Raw genomic sequence first — 20,765 nt, forward strand, 5'->3', positions numbered from 1 at the left:
CTCAATGTCAATGATCACTTAAAGGTCCTACAACATGACATTTAACTTTTCCCATTTTTGGGGGCTTGTTGTGCCTTCTATCCCCACAAATAGCCAATTTTGAACAATCAGGCTTTCTCATCATATTTGGGTTTTTGTACAGTGGTCTCACAACAGGCCAACTGATTTGGTGCGACACGTGATGTCATCGGAATCTCCCTACATTGCATAATCCCTCCCCATCTTCGGTTCTAAATTTGCATTCCGTCTTTGGAGACTGTGGGAGGGGAGGGAGTAACCTGACTCCGCCAGATGGGGCAGCAGAGAGTACACTGGGTTCCCCCCTCCTGCTCCCATCTGGGAACTCTCAGGCAGACTTGATGCCCGGCCACAAAACGGCCTGGCCAATCAGCGGCAGCTAGAGGCGGGATCAAGGCAGCATTGTGTATGCCTTGATCCCGCCTCTAGCTGCCGCTTTTTATTATAATAATATATAATATAATTATAATATAATTATATAATATATAATTATAATGAGTCAAATATGTGGGAGGAGAGTAGCTGGGATGAGGGTATGACAAGAGAACGTAATTTGCATACACAGCGCCCCCACCACATCAGGACATTGTGGTACTGCAACTAAAACTGCTTTAGAAGCCAGACAGAAATGACATGGCTATATGACCAGAGTGGTGATTCACGCTCAAACCATTAGAAATACGTTTGAGGGACATAAACAATGATATTAAATATTAAAATCAGTTTTAAAATGCATGCTGTAGTTCCTTTAACTGAATGACTACTATAACAATAAAATAGTAATACTAAACACATTCATAAGTCACCACCAGCACACGCTTGTACTTTAGAATAATATATAGTTAATCAGCTATCACTTGCTATTAGATCATTATTATAATTATATTCAGTTTATTCACTGGTCAGTCAGTCCGCAATGTCCTGCTTCACGCTCATTCAAACAATGAAACTTATTGCAAAAAAACATGAACAACGTGAGATAACACTGATCAAATATGGCATGCAGCCACTGGCAGAGAGCCTTGTGATGGCATGAGATGGACCAATGACAGTGGGGACTGAGATGAGTGCGGTGTGCTGAATGGTGGGGGGGCAGGCAGCACAGTGGGCACTGCTATAGAACTTACCCACTCACCCTTTACCTTCGGTTAGGACGGCAGAGGAGAGAGGAGACCGTTAATACACGTACACGCACGCACGCACGCGTATGTACTGTACGTACACAGACACACACACCACATATATACAGAGGAGATACCACTGAAACAGATACCGTATATGCACATGCACACACATGTAACTTAAACTACCAACAGACACCCACACATGAAACCAGAAAATGACAATTTGTATTGTAATTAGTGTGTGTGTGTGTGTGTGTGTCTGTCTGTGTGTACGTGTATGTGTATGTGTGTGTGTGTGTATGTATGTACGCACGCATGCATGTATGCATCTACAGTATGTGTGCATGTACAGTAGTGTGACTGTCTGTACAGTCAGACAGCTTGAATGCCTACAATGTACGGCCGTCTTTCAGGCTAGACTGCCCATGTTTAAAGTTACCTTTGAACAGCCAGAGCACCGATCGCTGAGTTGCTCGTCATGAGAATCCACTTTAAAAACGGTGTAATCGCTTGTTTTAGTGTAAATATTCCAAAGTGCCGACCACAACACCAGAACGGATGGGGCAGCCGCGCGCTGCTAGGCAGCTCTCCCATTTAATTCCCATTTAATTCCATTCCATTCCATTTAATTAATTTCTCCCATTCTAATTGTAAACAATGGGGACTCAATTTCCCATAACCCTTTGCACGTCGGAGCGACGGACCTTTTTGCGATGACGTCATCAAAACGCGTCTCATATCCCATTCTGTCCGGTGGATCGCCCGTATGACTTAAAAGTTCAAGCTGATTAAAAACGTGGATTAAACAATGATAACATAACTCGGGCAACTCGCGAATCGCAGGGAAAGTGTTCTACAATGAATTAACTTGTGAATAGAAGTCAGAATGTGTTAAGGACACATTCCAAACACACAACTATGCTAATGTAAGAGAAAAAAATCACACCCGTGTGAACTGAGTGGTGCAACAGTGACGTCACACACTAACCATAGCAACCATGCTCATTGTTTTGGTACAAACACGGGTACACAGGTACAAAGCCAGTTTTTGGAGTGGTTTGCACGACTCAAAAACGGCTGCAGTGAGCTGTGTAGTGTATGTGATCAATTGCAACTAGATAGAAAACCATACCCTTTAAGCTGAAAAAAGGCTTCATGTCCGGGTTAAATCCTCTCATGCGTGAACACCGCTCATACCCAGGGGTGGTCCTTGCTCTCGAGGACACGGTTTACACCAGAAGTGAATTTAAAAGTGGTTTTGTTTTTGTAATTAATATTCATTCACCAGAAAGGAATGTGATGCAAACAAAAAGTCTCTGTGTATTGAGTGGTAGGGTGAGTAAATTATGGGTGGAAAAAAACATTTACGGGGTGACGACAAGTAGCACTTTAAAAAGGGATATGTGCGTGTGTGACATTACGTACCATGACTATATCTCCGGGGGCGATACTGATCTCGTCGTGGCTGCGAGCGTCGAAGGGATACAGAGCTCTGTAATAGACCACCTTGATTTGTGGCTGTTGGTCAAAGTTACAGACCGGTGTCTTCTGGTCAAACATATTGACCGGTGTCTTCTGGTCAAACATATTGACCGGGGTCTTCTGGTCAAACATACTGACTGGGGGTTTCTGTTCAAACATATTGACTGGGGGTTTCTGTTCAAACATATGGACTGGGGTTTTCTGTTCAAACATATGGACTGGGGTTTTCTGTTCAAACATATGGACTGGGGTTTTCTGTTCAAACATATGGACTGGGGTTTTCTGTTCAAACATATTGACTGGGGTTTTCTGCTCAAACATATGGACTGGGGTCTTCTGCTCAAACATATGGACTGGGGTCTTCTGCTCAAAGAGACTGGCTGGGGTCTTCTGCTCAAAGAGACCGGACACCGGTGCCTTCTCCTCGGTTCCTGATCGAGAGAAACAGAGTAAAGACATGGGATTGTGAAAACGATTTAAGTAAGCCCTTTCACTCCCAGTAAAACCACAGCACAACCTTTTGGTCCCCCAGAAATTAGGCCTAACTACCGACTAATCCACCTGTAAAAAATAAAGATCACTTTTACTGTTTAGTGGGTAGAGAGGCTGCCTGGGAATCGGAGGGTAATCAGTTCACGACCCCGGTAAACCAATGTCATTTAAAACACAAAAAGTTACTCGCAAAAAACACCTTTTGCCTTATTAGGCAAATTTGGGGATTTAAAAAAAATATAAAAAACTAGAAAAAGTGCCCTTCTGGGCACAGGTCTCCACCAGGAGGATAGGACTATGTGAGATGTTTGGCAAAATGTTTAGGATTGATATAAACATGTTTTTGAGGCATTTTGTTCCAAAAATGTGTTTTGCAAAAATCAACCTGTTGGTGGCTCTATAACAGGCCAATGTGAAAAGGGTGGGATATATTCCTCAGCCTAGTAAGAAAATGTGTGAAAGATTTCACGTAAATTGCATGCTGCGTTCATGATTTGAGGCTTTTGTTCAAAACGGGGCAATCTTGCAAACTGTGAAAGCCAATTATAGCCAATTAGGATGGAATATGAAATATCGGACAGATCCGACTTGAGCACATGACCATAGAGATACTGTGTAACGATTTGTGAGATTTTTGGACAGAATCTGGAGGAGTAATATCCAAAAATGTGTTTTACAAAAGTCGGCCTCCTGGTGGCGCTATAAAAGGCAGATGCGGAAAACGCAGGTCAACGGTTTGTCCTTGGCATCTAGGGACTGTGCATGCAACGTTTCACGCAGATCGGTGCAGTTTGAGGTAAAAAATGTGAAAAGCTGCCTCATGGTGGCGCTATAACAGGCCGTTCTGGAAAATGTGGGGCAGAGGTTCATCGTTGGCATCCAGGGAGTGTGTGTGCAAAGTTTGGCATCGACCGGGTTAACGGTGCCGGAGATTAGCTGGTAACGGACGGACGGAAGGACGGACACACACACGGACGGACGGACACACACACGGACGGAGTGCAAAACATACTCTCTCCCCATGCCTTCGGCCTGGTGGAGACAAATATATATATGTGTGTGTGTGTGTGTGTGTGTGTGTGTGTGTGTGTGTGTGTGTGTGTGTGTGTGTGTGTGTGTGTGTGAACGTTGACTTAAAATGCTATCACTTTTCAAGCCACAGGAGGTTTTGATAACCTCGCTATGTTGATGCATAGTAATGTTTTACACTTCACACGTAAAATGTGTCTAATGCAATGCAACAGGCTCTAGTTAATGCATGCAATGAGTAGAATTCCAACTACACTTCGCCAGGTTGAATCTATGAAATCACAGCGGAGGTGATTATCATTTTATAGTTTAGATTGTTGGGGGGCTTTTACTGCCTGTATTGCATATAATCGTTGACAGAGAGAAAGGAAACTGGGAGAGAGAAGGGTCCAGGAGTCCAAACCATTCAGCTATCGGATCACGCTTGTTTGTGTTATTTTGTAATCTCACCATTTTATTTATTTGTATTTCCAAATGCGGTAAATTGTTTATTTTAAGGGTACGGTCAAGGAGCCAGAGTACAGGCCAAAATGGAAAAGGGATTCAAAACCCATTTTGGGCGGGAACCCCTTTAGGTGTTAGCATTATGTTATGCTTTAGCTATTGAAAAATAGCAGATCTACAAGCTCATAGCGTCACGAGCTTGTAGGTCTGCTATTTTTGAAAAATCGAAGAACAACCGACATAGAAACATAGCTTTTATAAAACCGACAAGAGATGGAACACCTGTTGAGGCCCAAGGGTCGTCAGGCTGCTGGCTAAACAGCTTGTTCAGTTTCTCCTGCATGTCCTTCTTGCTTCTCCCTCCCTCTTCGTCCTCTTCTCCTCCTCCTCTCTTCCTGCCCTCTTCCTCCTCCTCCATCGCTCTCCTCTTCCTCTCCTCCTCCTCCTGCGTCACTCTGTTCAGCCAGGCCTGGGGGGCGGAGGAGTTGGAGGGGCTGGGGCTGGGTGGCTTGGGGGAAGAGCTCGCCACTTCATCTCTCCAGGCCACGCCCCCCTCCTCTGACGACAACCTGTGACAGAAGCGCGCGGACACAAAGGGGTCACGTTATAATTCGATTTGTGACAAAAGAAAAATTCATCGCTTTCACTTTTTTATTAAAACCTTTCCACCTCAAATGAGCGCATGCATACAGCATGGATACATGTGTAGACATGTGAAGACAATAACTTTGTCTTATTGTCTTCTCATACAGTAGGTGTATCAATTACACCATATTCCTTTTGGATCTCATTGGAACATAATTCTTTTAGATAGTTATTTAAAAAATTCACTGTATAAACATGGCAAAACTGGCAAGGCAAAGTTGTATATATTATTATTAATTATAGTAACGCCATGCAAATGAGACATTACATCTCAAGGGCCTGTCCTTTCAATTAATTCTGAAAAGATTAAGCCATCACTTGTGAGGGAAATCTTTGACTTCAGTGCACTCTTTTGATTGGTTTCGACTTTCTAGAAAATAATTATTCATATTATTTGAACATTATGTGTTACTGTTCGATTTGCCACTGACAAATACTCTCTATAGAGCGTCGCAGTCCCGCCCCTTACCATGGACCAGGAAATGATTCTCCGTTCATTTTCCTCATAGACATTTCAGAAAGTATTTATTTAAAAGACGTTTACGCCGCGGACAAAGCCAACTCGAGTCGTGACAAATCATGACAACAAACACAATTTTTGGGGCCGAAAAAATAATTAGAAAGAAGAAAAAACGGCAGGTTACAACACTTTTTTTGTTGTTTTTCTTCTTTGTAATTATTTGTTTGGTCCAAAATATTGTTTGTGTTGTCATGAGTTGTCACGACTCGAGTTGGCTTTGTCCGCGGCGTAACCGTCTTTAAATAAATACTTTTTGAAATGTCTATGGGAAAAATGCATTGGGTTTCATTTCCTGGTCCATGGTAGGGGGCGGGACTGCGACGCTCTATTGTGGCGCCGAGTCTCACTGTACGGCAGTGGTTCCCAAAGTGGGGTCCGGGGACCCCTAGGGGTACTTGAGGGAGTTCCAGGGGGTACCTAGCTCAATTAGACATAGTTAGGAACCAAATGGACCCTTATGGGTCTGTAACTCAGAGAGTGTACAAATGGAACCTCCATTTGGACACTCTGAGTTAAATTAACAGTGGTTTTACAATCTAAATTTGGGTACCAGAGATAGAAATGCCATTAAATCGGGGATCCGTAGCATAATGCATGTGAAACTGTTTCTGAATCACTGCTAGAGCCGTACAAATCCTCCCTTATCGGGGTCACTGGCATATGTTTTCAAATGGGGGGTCCGTGGCCTAATAAATGTTGATTTGGGGGTCCTTGACACGAAAACGCTTGGGAACCAGTGCTGTACGGGGTGTACAGTACGCAACAAGACAGTGATATTTGCTCTCCTCTGTGGTTCTGCTCCTTTTACCTGTTCTCCTGGAGTTCAGCAGACGACCTCTCGACCTCGGTGTGTATGTGAGAGAATGTGTGTGTCAGAGAGTGTGTGTGCATGTTGTCTCCCTCCAGGTGGTCCTTCTGCTGCTTCTGCCTCTGCTGTCGACAGTGAATCTCTCGCAGTTCCTGCAAGGCATCGTGGGGATACAGGGAGGTACAGCAGTGAGGAGGAGGAGGAGGAGGAAGTGGGGGTCAGAGCTGGGCTGGCTCGCTATGGGTTAACCATCGACAACGAAAGCAGCAGTTAAGTAGTGGTCAGGTGACCTAAACAAGACCCACCCCTCCACGTTTTTTTTTTTTTTTTTTTTTTTTTCGTTTTTTTTTAAAGAGACAATTATTTTACTTTTTTGGCCCAATTTATTCGTCATGCCAATCAACCCATTTTGGGCAGGAACCCCTTTTGGTGTTTTAAACATTATGTTATAATTTAGCTATTGAAAAATAGCAGATCTACAAGCTCATAGCGCGCCACCGAGTGGCGCGCTACGAGCTTGTAGGTCTGCTATTTTTGAAAAATCGTGAAAATATTTATTTCAGAAAACTGGAGGATTTAGAAGGTTTTTTTTTTAATTTTAAGGTCAGGCCTAAATGGGTGTGTGCTGTTGTAACCTACTGGCTCAACAAGGATCCACCACCAGAAGGAAGTAAAGCCTCCAACCATTTAAAAAAAAATATATATCAACGTATCAATACGAAAAAGTTCTAGTAGTTAAGCTCACAACGCATCGCAACTTGTAGATCTTTTTTTCCCGTCTTTTTTATATTTTTTATAATCGTTCGTTAATCATAATCGGGGCAAAATTGTGAAATAATTGTGATATCGATTCCCATATTCTTTTCCCCAACTCTACTGCGTCACCCGAGCCCTTTCCACCCGTTCAAATGTCACCTGACCAGATTCAATTTACATCCAGCATGTACAGTGTGAAGATCCTCTCCATTGACCTCATAACAATACATATTGTGAACATCGATACCGTATGTCTGCTACTCCAAAAGTGTACATGGTGTGGCACCGTCATCATAGCAAGGAATGATTAGCTGCCTGCAAGCCAACTTTACTACTAAGTGTTAGCTTGGAAACATACTTTACTGGTGAGTTTGGTGACATTTGTACACTCTCGAGTTAACCCATTTTGGGCGGGAACCCCCTTTGGTGTTAGCATTATGTTATGCTTTAGCTATTGAAAAATAGCAGATCTACAAGCTCATAGCGCGCCACCGAGTGGCGCGCTACGAGCTTGTAGGTCTGCTATTTTAGAAAAATCGAAGAACGACTGACATAGAAACATAGCTTTTTCAGAAAACTGTCAGGATGTAGAAGACATAATTTTACTGTGTACATCATACTTGTTGGCCGGGGTATTTCCGCTCTGGACATTGGCCTTTTCAGAGTAATCGGATGCAGAATGATTGGTGCACATGTTGTTCTTTTTCTTTTTTACAGGTATGACTAAACCGGGACACCATGGCCACAGAGATGCCGTGGTCACGTAACTCACGTTATGTTGTTTTGCAAAGGCAATGACACGGTTTAAAGAAAAACAATAACTTGTATGATTTGAATGAGGTCAGTGGAAGAGGGTTTTAAAGACGGTTACAGACTGGGGTTGTTAAACTGGCCTCTAACACAGGACTGTGGCTCGGCCAACTGGGAAGGAGCTTGCAGGGAACACGAGCGTGCTTTGGGGGAAGGGGGGGTGGGTTGGTTAGAGACAGGAGTGGGGAGGAGTCAGTTCTGTGCACCTATGACAACCAGCTGTGCCGTTAGGAGGACGTACCCCGTTACTATGACAATACATCGCAGCTGTTTTGTTTCAGCCAAACAACCAATGTGAAGACACCTTCAGCAACCAAATTGTAGAGCAAACCACTGGAGGATTCAAAATACAACCGGTGAAGAGAGAAAACTACAAATACAATTTACTGAGTGAGAGAGTTGAAGGGCACACAGCACACAGACATATGAACACATTACATGCTAAGAGCATGGGCACGCACATGCACACACGCGCACACACACACACACACAAACTTCACGTACATTTTTACACCCTGCTTCTATTAGCTTCTCCTACTCGTCTGGCTGAAACATACTCAAGCTATAGCATATAAACATAAATGCTAGCCTAGCAGGACAACAGCTTAATGTTAACTAGTCTCAGATACCTGCAAACTAGCACAACTGCTAGTTTAGCAATGCGGACCACATACAGTGAGTGTACTAGCATAACTGGCCTAGTAGTGGCGAGTTTGACAACACTGAACACGGTATGGAAGCGTAATTTAGCCAATAGCCATGTAGCTAGGCGCTAACACCAGAGAGGAGGGGAGTGACAGGAAGATGGTTTTAGAATGTTTTTTAACCCATTTTGGGCGGGAACCCCTTTTGGTGTTAGCATTATGTTATGCTTTAGCTATTTTTAGCCAATAGCCATGTAGCTAGGAGCTAACACCAGAGAGGAGGGGTTGTGACAGGAAGATGAGGAGGACACAATGAGAGACAGAGGGAGAGGACAGAGGTGGTAATAGAGTGGGGAAGGAAGGAGGGAACAGTGGAGAGAGCAAATGGACTAATGGCAGAGAGGGAAAACAGACAGAGAAAGAAGAAAATCAAAAAAGGAGAGGGGATATGAAGGTCTGTTTGTCCACCTGAATAATGGAGTCTAGCCGTGTCAGACAGACCCTGACAGCTGACACACACTCCTGTAGATGCACCTGGCACTGAAACACACACACACACACACAGACGTCCATCCAAACCAAACACATGCAAGCAAGCACGCACCCCACCCACACCGGTCCAACCCAAACACATGCAAGCACACACACCAAACACACGCGCACACACACGTCCGTCCAACCCAAAGACATGCACACACACAGGTCCAACCCCAACACATGCAAGCACACACACCACACACACACACATCCGTCCAACCCAAAGACACACACACCCGTCCAACCCCCACACACACACACACACACACACACACACACACACACACACACACACACACACACACACACACACACACACACACACACACACACACACACACACACACACACACACACACACACACACACACACACACACACACACACACACACACACACACACACACACACACACACACACACACTTAGTGCTAGCATATTGTTTTATTTTCCGAGGTGCTGAGTTTTGAAACAACTATGTGAACGCACACAGCCACACCGGACTCTTAGGGCTGTATTTTGCGTGTCTTAAGTACCAGGTCTTATTACTTAACTTAAGACCTGGAGGCGTGATCAAGGCCATTTGGTTATTCTGAGTGGCCAAAGAGCATTGACCACACCTCCAGGTCTTAAGTTAAGTCATAAGACCTGGTACTTAAGACACGCATAATACTGCCCTTAGAGTTCACACCTAAAGCACTGTGTGTAGCTATTAGGGACAAGTGAACGTCTCAGAATTATGGTCGCTCCCCCACCAACAACCCACACTCTCTCCTCCTGGCACTGACAGACACACTGGAGTGGCCTTGGGAACCCTACACTGGAGTGACGTCTTCATAAATGGGTCATCATCATATTAGTCTTGCTTCACATGGGTCGCACAGTGCTAAGCACACAGTCTGAGCGTTTTCCCAGCGTCATAGGCAACACTAAATCCGTAAAGCCTGATTTATATTTTACGGTATACCACAGTTGTTGCTTGGCGAAAATAGCACATCGAGCTCACAATGTGTCACGTCGCATGTCTTAACATCACAGACGTAGGCGTGTGATATTATCCCATTCTGAGCGGGAACCCCTTTTGGTGTTTTAAGCATTATGTCATACTTTAGCTATTGAAAAATAGCAGATCTACAAGTTCATAGCGCGGAACCGAGTGCCGCGCTATGAGCTTGTAGATCTGATATTTTGAAAATGCGGCGCAAATCTTGGAATATATATTCTTTCAGAGCGAACGTTTTTTTAACTCAAACCTTTGCTTTTGGGGAGTGTCCCTGGAACTACATATTTTCAGATGGGGGGGGTCCCGCATAACCTGACTCCGCCAGATGGGGCAGCAGAGACGGCCTGGCCAATCAGCAGCAGCTTCTAGCTTCTAGCTGCTGCTGATTGGCCAGGCCGTTTTGTGGCCGGGCATCAAGTCTGCCTGAGAGTTCCCAGATGGGAGCAGGAGGGGGAACCCAGTGTACTCTCTGCTGCCCCATCTGGCGGAGTCAGGTTAGGTCCCGCAGCCAAATACAGATAATTCTGGGGGTTCTTTGACATGAAAAAGGTTGAGCACCAGTACTGACATAGAAACATAGGTTTTTCAAAAAAACTTTTTGTTTTAGAAATCGGCCTCAGGACTAAATGGGTTATATGCAAACTTTATGCTACAAATTCTCACTGCATTGTTTTTTCCATCAAGTTTGTCGATGGTCCCACATCACACTCCTATGTGGAGGTGGCAGCAGCATGCAACTTGAGGAAATTAAACTCCTGCTGCAGCTTGTTGCAACACAACCAGACAGACACAAGGCAAGAACACTGTGCCCTCTCCCAGTTGGAAAACAGAAGCTCTACTGTTATGTTGTATTTATTTTTAACATTCTGAATTGGCCATTTTGGAAAACAGTAAGGTTTTTAGAATGTTTTTTTTAATCCATTGAGACCTGGAACGCATCCATGTCACGTTAGCGTTTAACCACATTAACCATTAACCCATTTTGGGGCGGGAACCCCTTTTGGTGTTTTAAACATTATGTTATAATTTAGCTATTGAAAAATAGCAGATCTACAAGCTCATAGCGCGCCACCGAGTGGCGCGCTATGAACTTGTAGGTCTGCTATTTTTCTTAAATCGTTAAAATGTGCCTCAAATCTTTCCGAAAATTGTCATGATTTAGAAAACATTTTTTTTAAATTTCGACGTCAGGCCTGAATGGGTTAATAGGCCATTAAAAATATATATTTTAGGGTTGACTGGAGCATTATGACGTCCCTACAGTGGCTATGGGTCTTCACATACCATTTGAATCTCTATTCTCAAACATTGTCATCTATAATGACGTGTCAAAAATATGGGTGAAACAGAAACAGGTGGAAGCTTTTTTTCTTCTAAGAATTAAAAGTGACTTGGCAACAATCTTTGAATATATATTCTTTCAGAGCCAACGATTTTAACTCATTTTTTTTTTTGCTTCCGAGGGGTTCCTGGAATAACATATTTTCAGATGGGGGTCGGACGGTGGCCAATTACATTTCATTGTTGGGGTCCTTGACATGAAATATTGAGCACCGCTGATACAGAAACATGAGGTATTTCAGAAAACTGTCAGAATTTAGAAGACATTTTTTAAATTTCGATGTTAGGCCTAAATGGCTTAATGTTGTACTACACCTGGCATCCTAGTGTGTATAGCTTCAACGTACAGATTATTGTATTTTTTATATTATACCGTTTAGACTGATGACAGGTTATTGGGTTTCCTATGATCCTGGATTACTATGCCTGCATATTAAGCATTTGATGCATTACCTACCTCATGTTATCCTTGCTTAACCCATTTTGGTCGGTTACCCCTTTTGGTGTTTTAACTAAGCATTATGTTATACTTTAGCTATTGAAAAATAGCAGATCTACAAGCTCATAGCGCGCCACCGAGTGGCGCGCTACGAGCTTGTAGGTCAGCTATTTTTGAAAAATCGTGAAAATGTGGCACACATCTTTGAATATATATTCTTTCAGAGCGAACGTTTTTTATATTTCGACGTCGGGCCTAAATGGGTTAATACTGTAAATCGCTCTGGATTAAGACCGTCTGTCTGCTAAATGCCTAAATGGTGAATTGAAAATGTCCTTCGTCATACCACTGCTCTTCTTTTAGCACTCCAATGTTGTCCATTGTTGGGTTTATTTACACGTGTAATATACATTTAAATATATGGTTTTGATATTTACAAAAAAACGTATTGCACTTTATTATTCATCCTGGTTCAGTGTGTGGTTGTGTGTGCTTTTTTTGTGCTTCTCAGTGCAAATTAATCAATGTCACTTTAACCCATTTTGGGCGGGAACCCCATTTGGTGTTGTAAACATTATGTTATAATTTAGCTATTGAAAAATAGCAGATCTACAAGCTCATAGCGCGCCACCGAGTGGCGCGCTACGAGCTTGTAGGTCTGCTATTTTTGAAAAATCGTGAAAATGTGGCGCAAATCTTTGAATATATATACTATCAGAGCGAACGTTTTTAACTCAAATCTTTGCTTCTGGGGGCGTCCCTCCCTGTAACGACATATTTTCAGATGGGGGTCGGCGGCCAAATACATATAATTTTTGGGGTTCTTGACATGAAATATTGAGAACCACTGATATAGAAACATGAGGTTTTTCAGGAAAAAAAAATACATTTTAAAAAGGCTTTTTTTTTATTTCGACGTCAGGCCTAAATGGGTTAATGTGCCAGTGCTAGCCAAACAGAAAACCTGTTGTCCACAAGACACTGCATCCAAAAAATGACCAAAACAGACGCTGCCTTATTGTCGCCTACCGTCTTCATCGACATAAATGTGTTTAGTACCATGAGATCAACAGCAAACAGCACACCTGGGCTGGTTTATATGAGTCTTTGTGTGAGTGAGGGTGTTCAGTGGTCAAACCAAACCAAACCATTCCGAGTAAGTTACAGTCAAACGCCAACAAGCTGCAACACCACAATCTGCCAGGCAGGGGGCAGCACAGAGCAGTATGCGTGTAAAACAGGGATGTTTATGAAGAAACCTGCTTCAAGATCTTTTAAGACTCGTTTAAGACCCAGTGGCAGAAAACACTGCCATGTCTCTGCAGATGTTAAGATAGAGCCGAATAAAACACTAACACAAAAAAGGTGCCTGGCTACCTTTCTAGGGGGCCTGCAAAATCAGACATTATATATACATACTCTCTATAAAAATTATATTCCAGCTGCAGTACCGCCCCCAGGCCAGTAGAGGCAGCGTGCTCTACCTTTCTCCCTCTTTGTTGGTCCTGAAGCCGGTGTCGCAGGGCCTCTATCCTGGCACAGTGGCTGGCATAGAACTCACACAGACACTGACAGGAGCAAGAAAGGCAAAAAATAAGAGAGCCAAGAAGCAGGAAGAGAAAGAAATACAGACATGGAAAATGCATAAGGATGGGGTTATTGATGGCATAACATGAGACAAATTAAATTAAAAGGTCAGTGGTAAGTGGAAGAGACGCCATCGAGACAGATGGCACGTTGTAGGGGAAACGGTAGAGCGATGTAACGGTGACAAAAACAAGCATAGAAGAAACGGAGGAGAGGAGAGGAAAGGGCAGCGTTGAGAGAGAAGAGAAGCACAGCCACGCAGAAGAAGTATAAGAGAGGTATTTTAGGGACAGGAGCGGAGAGTCAAACATGGTTCACAATCTGAGCTGTCTCCATCCGTTTTGAAATTAACCCAAAGTTCAGAACTCCACCGTTGGCGTTGGGGGCGCTACGGAAACATTAAAACAGACCCTCTTATTATCCAACAGAAACCTGCACCCAAACCTACTGTTTGTGATATGTTGTTCTTCTGTTGCCATCTCACTGTAACTACTAGACATGGCTATGACGACAACGTGAATTGTGGATTTTGGACAAATGTTTACTTCCCCAGACAAGCGAACAACAATTGGGGAAAACTACAGATCACGTCTTCTTTCCTCATCTCTTCCCCCAGCAGCACAGCAGAAAAAAATTGAAAAAGTGCCCTTCTGGGCACAGGTCTCCACCAGGAGGATAGGACTGTGTGAGATGTTTGGCAAAATGTTTAGGATTAATATAAACATGTTTTTGAGGCATTTTGTTCCAAAAATTTGTTTTGCAAAAATCAACCTGTTGGTGGCGCTATAACAGGCCAATGTGAAAAGGGTGGGATATATTCCTCAGCCTAGTAAGAAAATGTGTGAAAGATTTCACGTAAATTGCATGCTGCGTTCATGATTTGAGGCTTTTGTTCAAAACGGGGCAATCTTGCAAACTGTGAAAGCTAATTATAGCCAATTAGGATGGAATATGAAATATCGGACAGATCCGACTTGAGCACATGACCATAGAGATACTGTGTAACGATTTTTGGACAGAATCTGGAGGAGTAATATCAAAAGATGTGTTTTACAAAAGTCGGCCTCCTGGTGGCGCTATAAAAGGCAGATGCGGAAAATGCAGGTCAACGGTTTGTCCTTGGCCTCTAGGGAGTGTGCATGCAACGTTTCACGCAGATCGGTGCAGTTTTAGGTAAAAAATGTGAAAAGCTGCCTCATGGTGGTGCTATAACAGGCTGTTCTGGAAAATGTGACCGGACCGGACACACGGACACACACACGGACGGAGTGCAAAACATACTCTCTCCCCATGCCTTCGGCCTGGTGGAGACAACAACTCTTTCTTTGGTGGAGAAGATCAGAGGATAGGAGGGATAAACAGACTGCTGAGACCCCAACCTGAGAGGGAGAGAGACAGAGGAGTCGAGTAGACCCCCTCCTTCCCTCCACATTATTTCCTCTCTCCTTGAGAGCTACAGTAGTAGATGAATGTATGTATGATGTCATGTTACATGGGCAGCGGCCTTCCAAAAGCATGACCACCGGCATCACATCACAGAAGCATCAAAATCTCTCAACACAAAACACCAGATAACACCCGATGAATATTGGAAGAAAGAAGAACCGTTTCTCGCAAACAAAAAAAAGATAATGTTATTAAGTATATATGTAACGCCCGGGATTCGAACTCGGGTCTCCCGCGTGAAAGTCCAACATCTTAACCACTAGACCAAAGGGATATCCCTATGGACTGGGGGAGATATTAGACTTTTGAGGCCATCAGCCAGAGGCTCTGAGCCACTGCTACATATATAAGTAAAAATTTCCCACAAGACTAGATAAGGTCAAGTTAGAGCAACAAATGAGGTTACAAAAACAGTAAGTTAGCTGGTTAGTTAGAGTAATAGTTTTTTTTAGATTATCAACCTAACTTAAACCTGCTTACAATAAGGAAAACATTGATCTAGGAAGGTAATTTTACTTTTGTGAAAACAATCATTGAGACATACCTATGGATGTTTTGGCCAAGTCAAGTTGGCCAGCTGTACTAGCCTATCAGTTGGAAACGCTGTGTATTTTAAAAAGCTTGGACGTGGTCTAACTCTCCAAAAGCTTTTTTTTTTAAATCTTAAAAACAAAATAATTGCAAAATCTCTAATGTATTTAAAATGTTTAAAATATTTATAAAATATATAAAAAATATTAAATCAGTCTGCAACAAACTAAAAACCAACAAGTTCTCTTGAAAATGTTTTTTTTGTTTTTTGTTTTGAAACTGTTGTACTATTGTAAACTGTGGTGGTTATTCATACTTATTGTCATATGAATACTTATTGTCATATGTATTGTCATTGGTGTTTGTAAATTACCTACCCAGTCAACATCAGTCACGTGACGTGACGACCTAGATAAAAGGGAGGTTGTCACATACTAACAATTATCACATGATGAAGGCCGCTTGCGGTCGAAACGTAATAATATTATTATGGTGTTTCAATAAAATAAAACACCATTGGAGCAAACCTGTGTGCGGACTTTCTCTTCACTAACTCTCCATTGTCTCCACTCTCCGCCCTGTATAGCAGAACTGGGGGTTTTCAGCTTTATCTGACCCATTACCTTTAACTGAGTGTTGAAAGCGTCTATCTCCAGCAGTTTGGACCTGGTCTCTCTCTCCACGGCGTCTAGCTGCTCCCTGAGCAGCTGTCTGCTGTTCTCCTTCTGTTCAACAGCCTTCTGCAGGGAGGACAGACTGTCACCTACACACACACGCACACACACACACGCACACACACACACGTTTAACCCATTTAGGCCTGACGTCGAGAAAAAATAGCAGACCTACAAGCTCGTAGCGCGCCACTCGGTGGCGCGCTATGAGCTTGTAGATCTGCTATTTTTCAATAGCTAAAGCATAACATAATGCTACCAAAAGGGGTTCCCGCCCCAAAATGGGTTAAGTCATAGACAGGTGAATCCTGAAAATATGTTAACCCATTTAGGCCCGACATCGACATTTTTTAAATGTCTTCTAAATCATGACAGTTTTTTGAAATACCTCATGTTTCCGTGTCAGTGGTGCTCAATATTTTATGTCAAGGAACCCAAAAAATATATGTAATTGGCCGCCGACCCCCATCTGAAAATATGTTGTTCCAGGGACCCTCCCAGAAGCAAAGATTTGAGTTAAAAGCGTGCGCTCTGAAAGAATATATATTCAAAGATTTGCACATTTTCACAATTTAAAAAAAATAGCAGACCTACAAGCTCGTAGCGCGGCACTCGGTGCCGCGCTATGAGCTTGTAGATCTGCTATTTTTCAATAGCTAATGTATAACATAATCCTTGAAACACCAAAAGGGGTTCCCGCCCAAAATGGGTTAAATCAGTTGGAACATGAAGAACCCCTTAATAACGGCATTAACATTTGTGTCTGCGTTTGTGTGTATGTGAGGTACTCACGATGCAGGCTGTTCTGCTGAACCTGCTTCAGCTGGTCGTTGAGACACTGTTTATCGGGAATGAGCCTGCCCAGCCACTGCTGGGAGTCCTGGGATACAAAAGTAAACAATTATGTTAACAGGAACAGAAAACACAAAATGTCCCTTTTCTCTAAAATTGTATTATTATTTGCTCAGTCAAGGGTCATAATGAGATGACCAGCGTTTTAAGGCCATTTATAGTTTTGTGGTGTTTAGTTGAAACTGTATTTCACTTTGTTCAAACTTTGTCTGTATGTCAACCTCACCTCAATATCAATTTAAAGGACCACTTCACCACTTTTCAACATCTCTTCATATAATTGGTCCTAACTAATGTTCACGATAAAACACCACCATTTTTTCCTACTCAGTCTGTGTCTCATAGGAGGGCTTTGGGCAGTTCGGACACCCGTCCACCAGTGACATCATCATTAGGCAGATTCTTTTTAAACAAGATTTGTTTTAAAATGTATTTAGATTTTTATTATCGTGAGAATGATGGCTTCAACTTTTGCATTGCAACGTTTCAGGAAAATAAAGCCTGCCGTTTCTATTAGCTTGGATTCACCATCGATGATGTCACTGGTGGACGGGTTTCTGAACTGCCCACAGCCTTCCTATGAGACACAGACTGAGTAGGAAAAAATTGTGGTATTTTATCATGAACATTAGTTAGGACCAATTATAGGAAGAGAAGTTGAAAAGTGGTCCTTTAACCAAGCTTTAAACATTACAGTTGCAACCCTTTCTTATATTGATGTTGATCAATATTTGCTAGAGTCACTGCTGCCTGGCAGGATCTCACTGTTCATGAGGCGAGTCGACGGGACTGGGCGTCATCCCTTCTAGAGTGGCCAGCTAGTGAGATTGCCAGTTGACCAGCCAGCAAAGCTATAGTTAACAACTTTGATACGATAAATATACCTGTATTTGCTGCTACAGTGTATGCTCGAGTGCAGTGTTGTTTTTGGCAGCAAATTGTGATTTTAGTTTTAGTCATAGTCTCTTCAATAGTTTTCATTTAGTTTCAGTCACATTGGAATGTTTTAGTGTTAGTCTAGTTATAGTTGACTGAATGTCATGAGATTTTAGTCGACTAATTCTACAGTTGAGTTAGTCGACTAAAATGTGGTTTTTTTTGTCGGGCCTTGATGCCGTCGTAATGACTGATTTTACACTTGCTGAAAATAGCAGATATACAAGCCCACAACGCGTCGCAGCACGACGCGTTGTGGGCTTGTAGATCTGCTATTGTCAGCATGCAACCAAGTGTAAAATGACTTATACTGGATCTCTTGTCCACTAGTCCCTCCTTAACATTTTAGTCTAGTTTTTTATTCGTTGACGAAATCGTCAGTATATTTAGTCTTAGTTTTAGTCATAGCTTAGTTTTCATGTAGTTTTTGTCAGTGGAAAAAGGTAGTCGACGAACATTTTTCGTCTTAGTTTTAGTCGACGAAAACAACACTGCTCTAGTGAGATGACGCTGATGTGTCTGTTCTGAATGATATAGTTTATATATAGCAGGGGTTCTCAACGTTTTTGGCCGGGGACCCCCGAAAATGCTTTGGCAACGTCTCGGGACCCCCAATATAAATTGACTGCTACAATAACCTTAAACCATTTTGGGCGGGAACCCCTTTTGGTGTTTTAATTTAGCTATTTAAAAATAGCAGATCTACAAGCTCATAGCGCGCCACCGAGTGGCGCGCTACGAGCTTGTAGGTCTGCTATTTTTGAAAAATCGTGAAAAATAAAATAAAAAAACTAAATCTTTTTTTTTTTTTTTTTTAATAATTTGGGGACCCCCTAAAATAATTTGGCGACCCCCCGAGGGGTCGCGACCCACGGGTTGAGAACCCCTGATATATAGTATTGCATTGGTTATGCAGACCTGTAGCTGTTGCTGCAGCAGGGTGATCTCAGCGATGCGGGTCTCCCGGGTCTGATTGGTCTGCTCCACCTCTCTGCGCTGAGCCGCCAGACGAAACCGAACATCGTGGAGCTTCCCCTCCAGCTGGGATTTCTTGTCGTTCTAGAGAGAGAGAGAGAGAGACAGGTCAGGTACACCTTGAAGTTGTAGACCAACCAGCCATGTGGTTTCAGCACATACTTCTGTGGCGTTTTGGTGAGCGCTATGCTCTCCTGTGTAGTGAATTCCGTTTGTGTCCGAGCATAGGCATATGGTAACGCTCCGCCTGCCTGTGATTGGCCTACCGACACTGTCCTCTGAGGTGGATATGCTTGATCATGATGCCTGGATATAGTCTGATGCGAGGTTACTCCGTGGAGGGAAGTAGTATGGTATGATAGAAGAGAGAGAACGCTAACTTGTAAGTTTTATTTTTGTAGAAGAGATTGAACATGCACGCCATAATATGATTTGATTTGGGTGTGTTCTAAAATAAAGTGTTTGTGTTGTGTAATTTGTTTGCATGTGTAAACTTGAAACATCATTGTACTATAAAAAGGTCTATTTCTATTTTCCCTTCATCTTTATCCTTTTTAGTGTAATAGTATTAGTTTACTATAATTAGATTAATAACACGATAATCAACACTATCAAAGCAAACGGCATAAACAATAAGTTTGCCTCTTCTACAAAAATAGAAAATACAAAGTTAGTTACAAGGCTGCATTCTGTCGCGCGTGTCAAACTGTCATTCTCTTGTAGCCTATTATGTATTTCTCAATCTCACCACGGAGTAACCTCTCGTCTCTGAGGACCGTCAAGACGGGCAGTGTCGGTAGGCCAATCACAGGCAGGCGGGGCGTTACCATGCCTCAGCCATGCCTATGCTCGGACACAAACGGAATTCACGCTCTCCTGTGTAGTGTGTGCACTAGGGCATTCACTTCTAGTCATTTTTACTAGTTGACTAGTTGCCTAGTTGACTAGTCGACTAGTTGTTTAACTACCCATTATGTAAAAAATTAAATAAATTAAAAAAATAAACTTTTTTGTTTTTGGAAATAAATATTTGTACATTGAAAAACTGTGTACATGGTGACTATAACTATAATCTACCTGATCTTGAGGCCTACAAAATCGGGAAAAAAATAAAAAAATAAACTTTTTTTTTTTTTCCTTATCAACTAGTCAACTAGTACCAACAAGGTCGACTAGTGGATGTACTAGTCGACTAGGCTTAATGCCCTAGTGTGCATTAGTGTAAGTTGAATGAAGGTGTGAGAGAGACCGTACCAGAGCTTCCAGTTCAAACTCCAGGGTCTTCTTCCTGGCTCTTAGTAGCACTATGCTCTCCTGTTCTCTGTTCCTCTGGATCAGCAGCTCCTGCCGGCGCTGGCGTTCCCACTCCAACTGACGCTGGCGCTCCAGTTCTCTTTTAGCGGCCTAAAGACACACCCACGCATAAAACACACAAGCACACACAAAGTACCGTCACTTTTGCCAAGTGTATGTTGTGATTCCATTATCCTAGCTTTGCATTCTTAACTTTTATAATTTTTTATCCCACGATTTTGTAACCCATTTTTCACCCCTGTGTCAATGATCTAATGTGATCCTGGGCTCTACACACCCTCCGCCAACCTAGTCCCCATATATGGGGGACATGGGGAGAGCAACGGACTTGAACTCATGCTTCCTTCATGCCTGAGTG

At 42.8% G+C, this 20,765-nt stretch overlaps 1 protein-coding gene across 3 annotated transcripts in view; it reads right to left on the reverse strand.

The window, feature by feature from the left end:
* Positions 1–20,765, reverse strand: part of itsn1 (intersectin 1 (SH3 domain protein)) — a 96,807-nt gene that overhangs the window by 42,669 nt on the left and 33,373 nt on the right. For all 3 annotated transcript variants that reach the window (XM_079512953.1, XM_079512952.1, XM_079512951.1), the window contains exons 14-20: positions 20,348–20,497; positions 19,037–19,177; positions 17,123–17,210; positions 16,280–16,419; positions 6,563–6,714; positions 4,872–5,158; positions 2,568–3,055 (exon numbers count right to left, since the gene is read on the reverse strand). In XM_079512953.1, the coding sequence (XP_079369079.1) occupies positions 2,568–3,055; positions 4,872–5,158; positions 6,563–6,714; positions 16,280–16,419; positions 17,123–17,210; positions 19,037–19,177; positions 20,348–20,497 (1,446 nt within the window). The remainder of the gene's footprint in view (positions 1–2,567; positions 3,056–4,871; positions 5,159–6,562; positions 6,715–16,279; positions 16,420–17,122; positions 17,211–19,036; positions 19,178–20,347; positions 20,498–20,765) is intronic.

The sequence above is a fragment of the Electrona antarctica genome, assembly GCF_951216825.1.
Source record: "Electrona antarctica genome assembly, chromosome: 10".
NCBI lineage: Eukaryota > Metazoa > Chordata > Actinopteri > Myctophiformes > Myctophidae > Electrona > Electrona antarctica.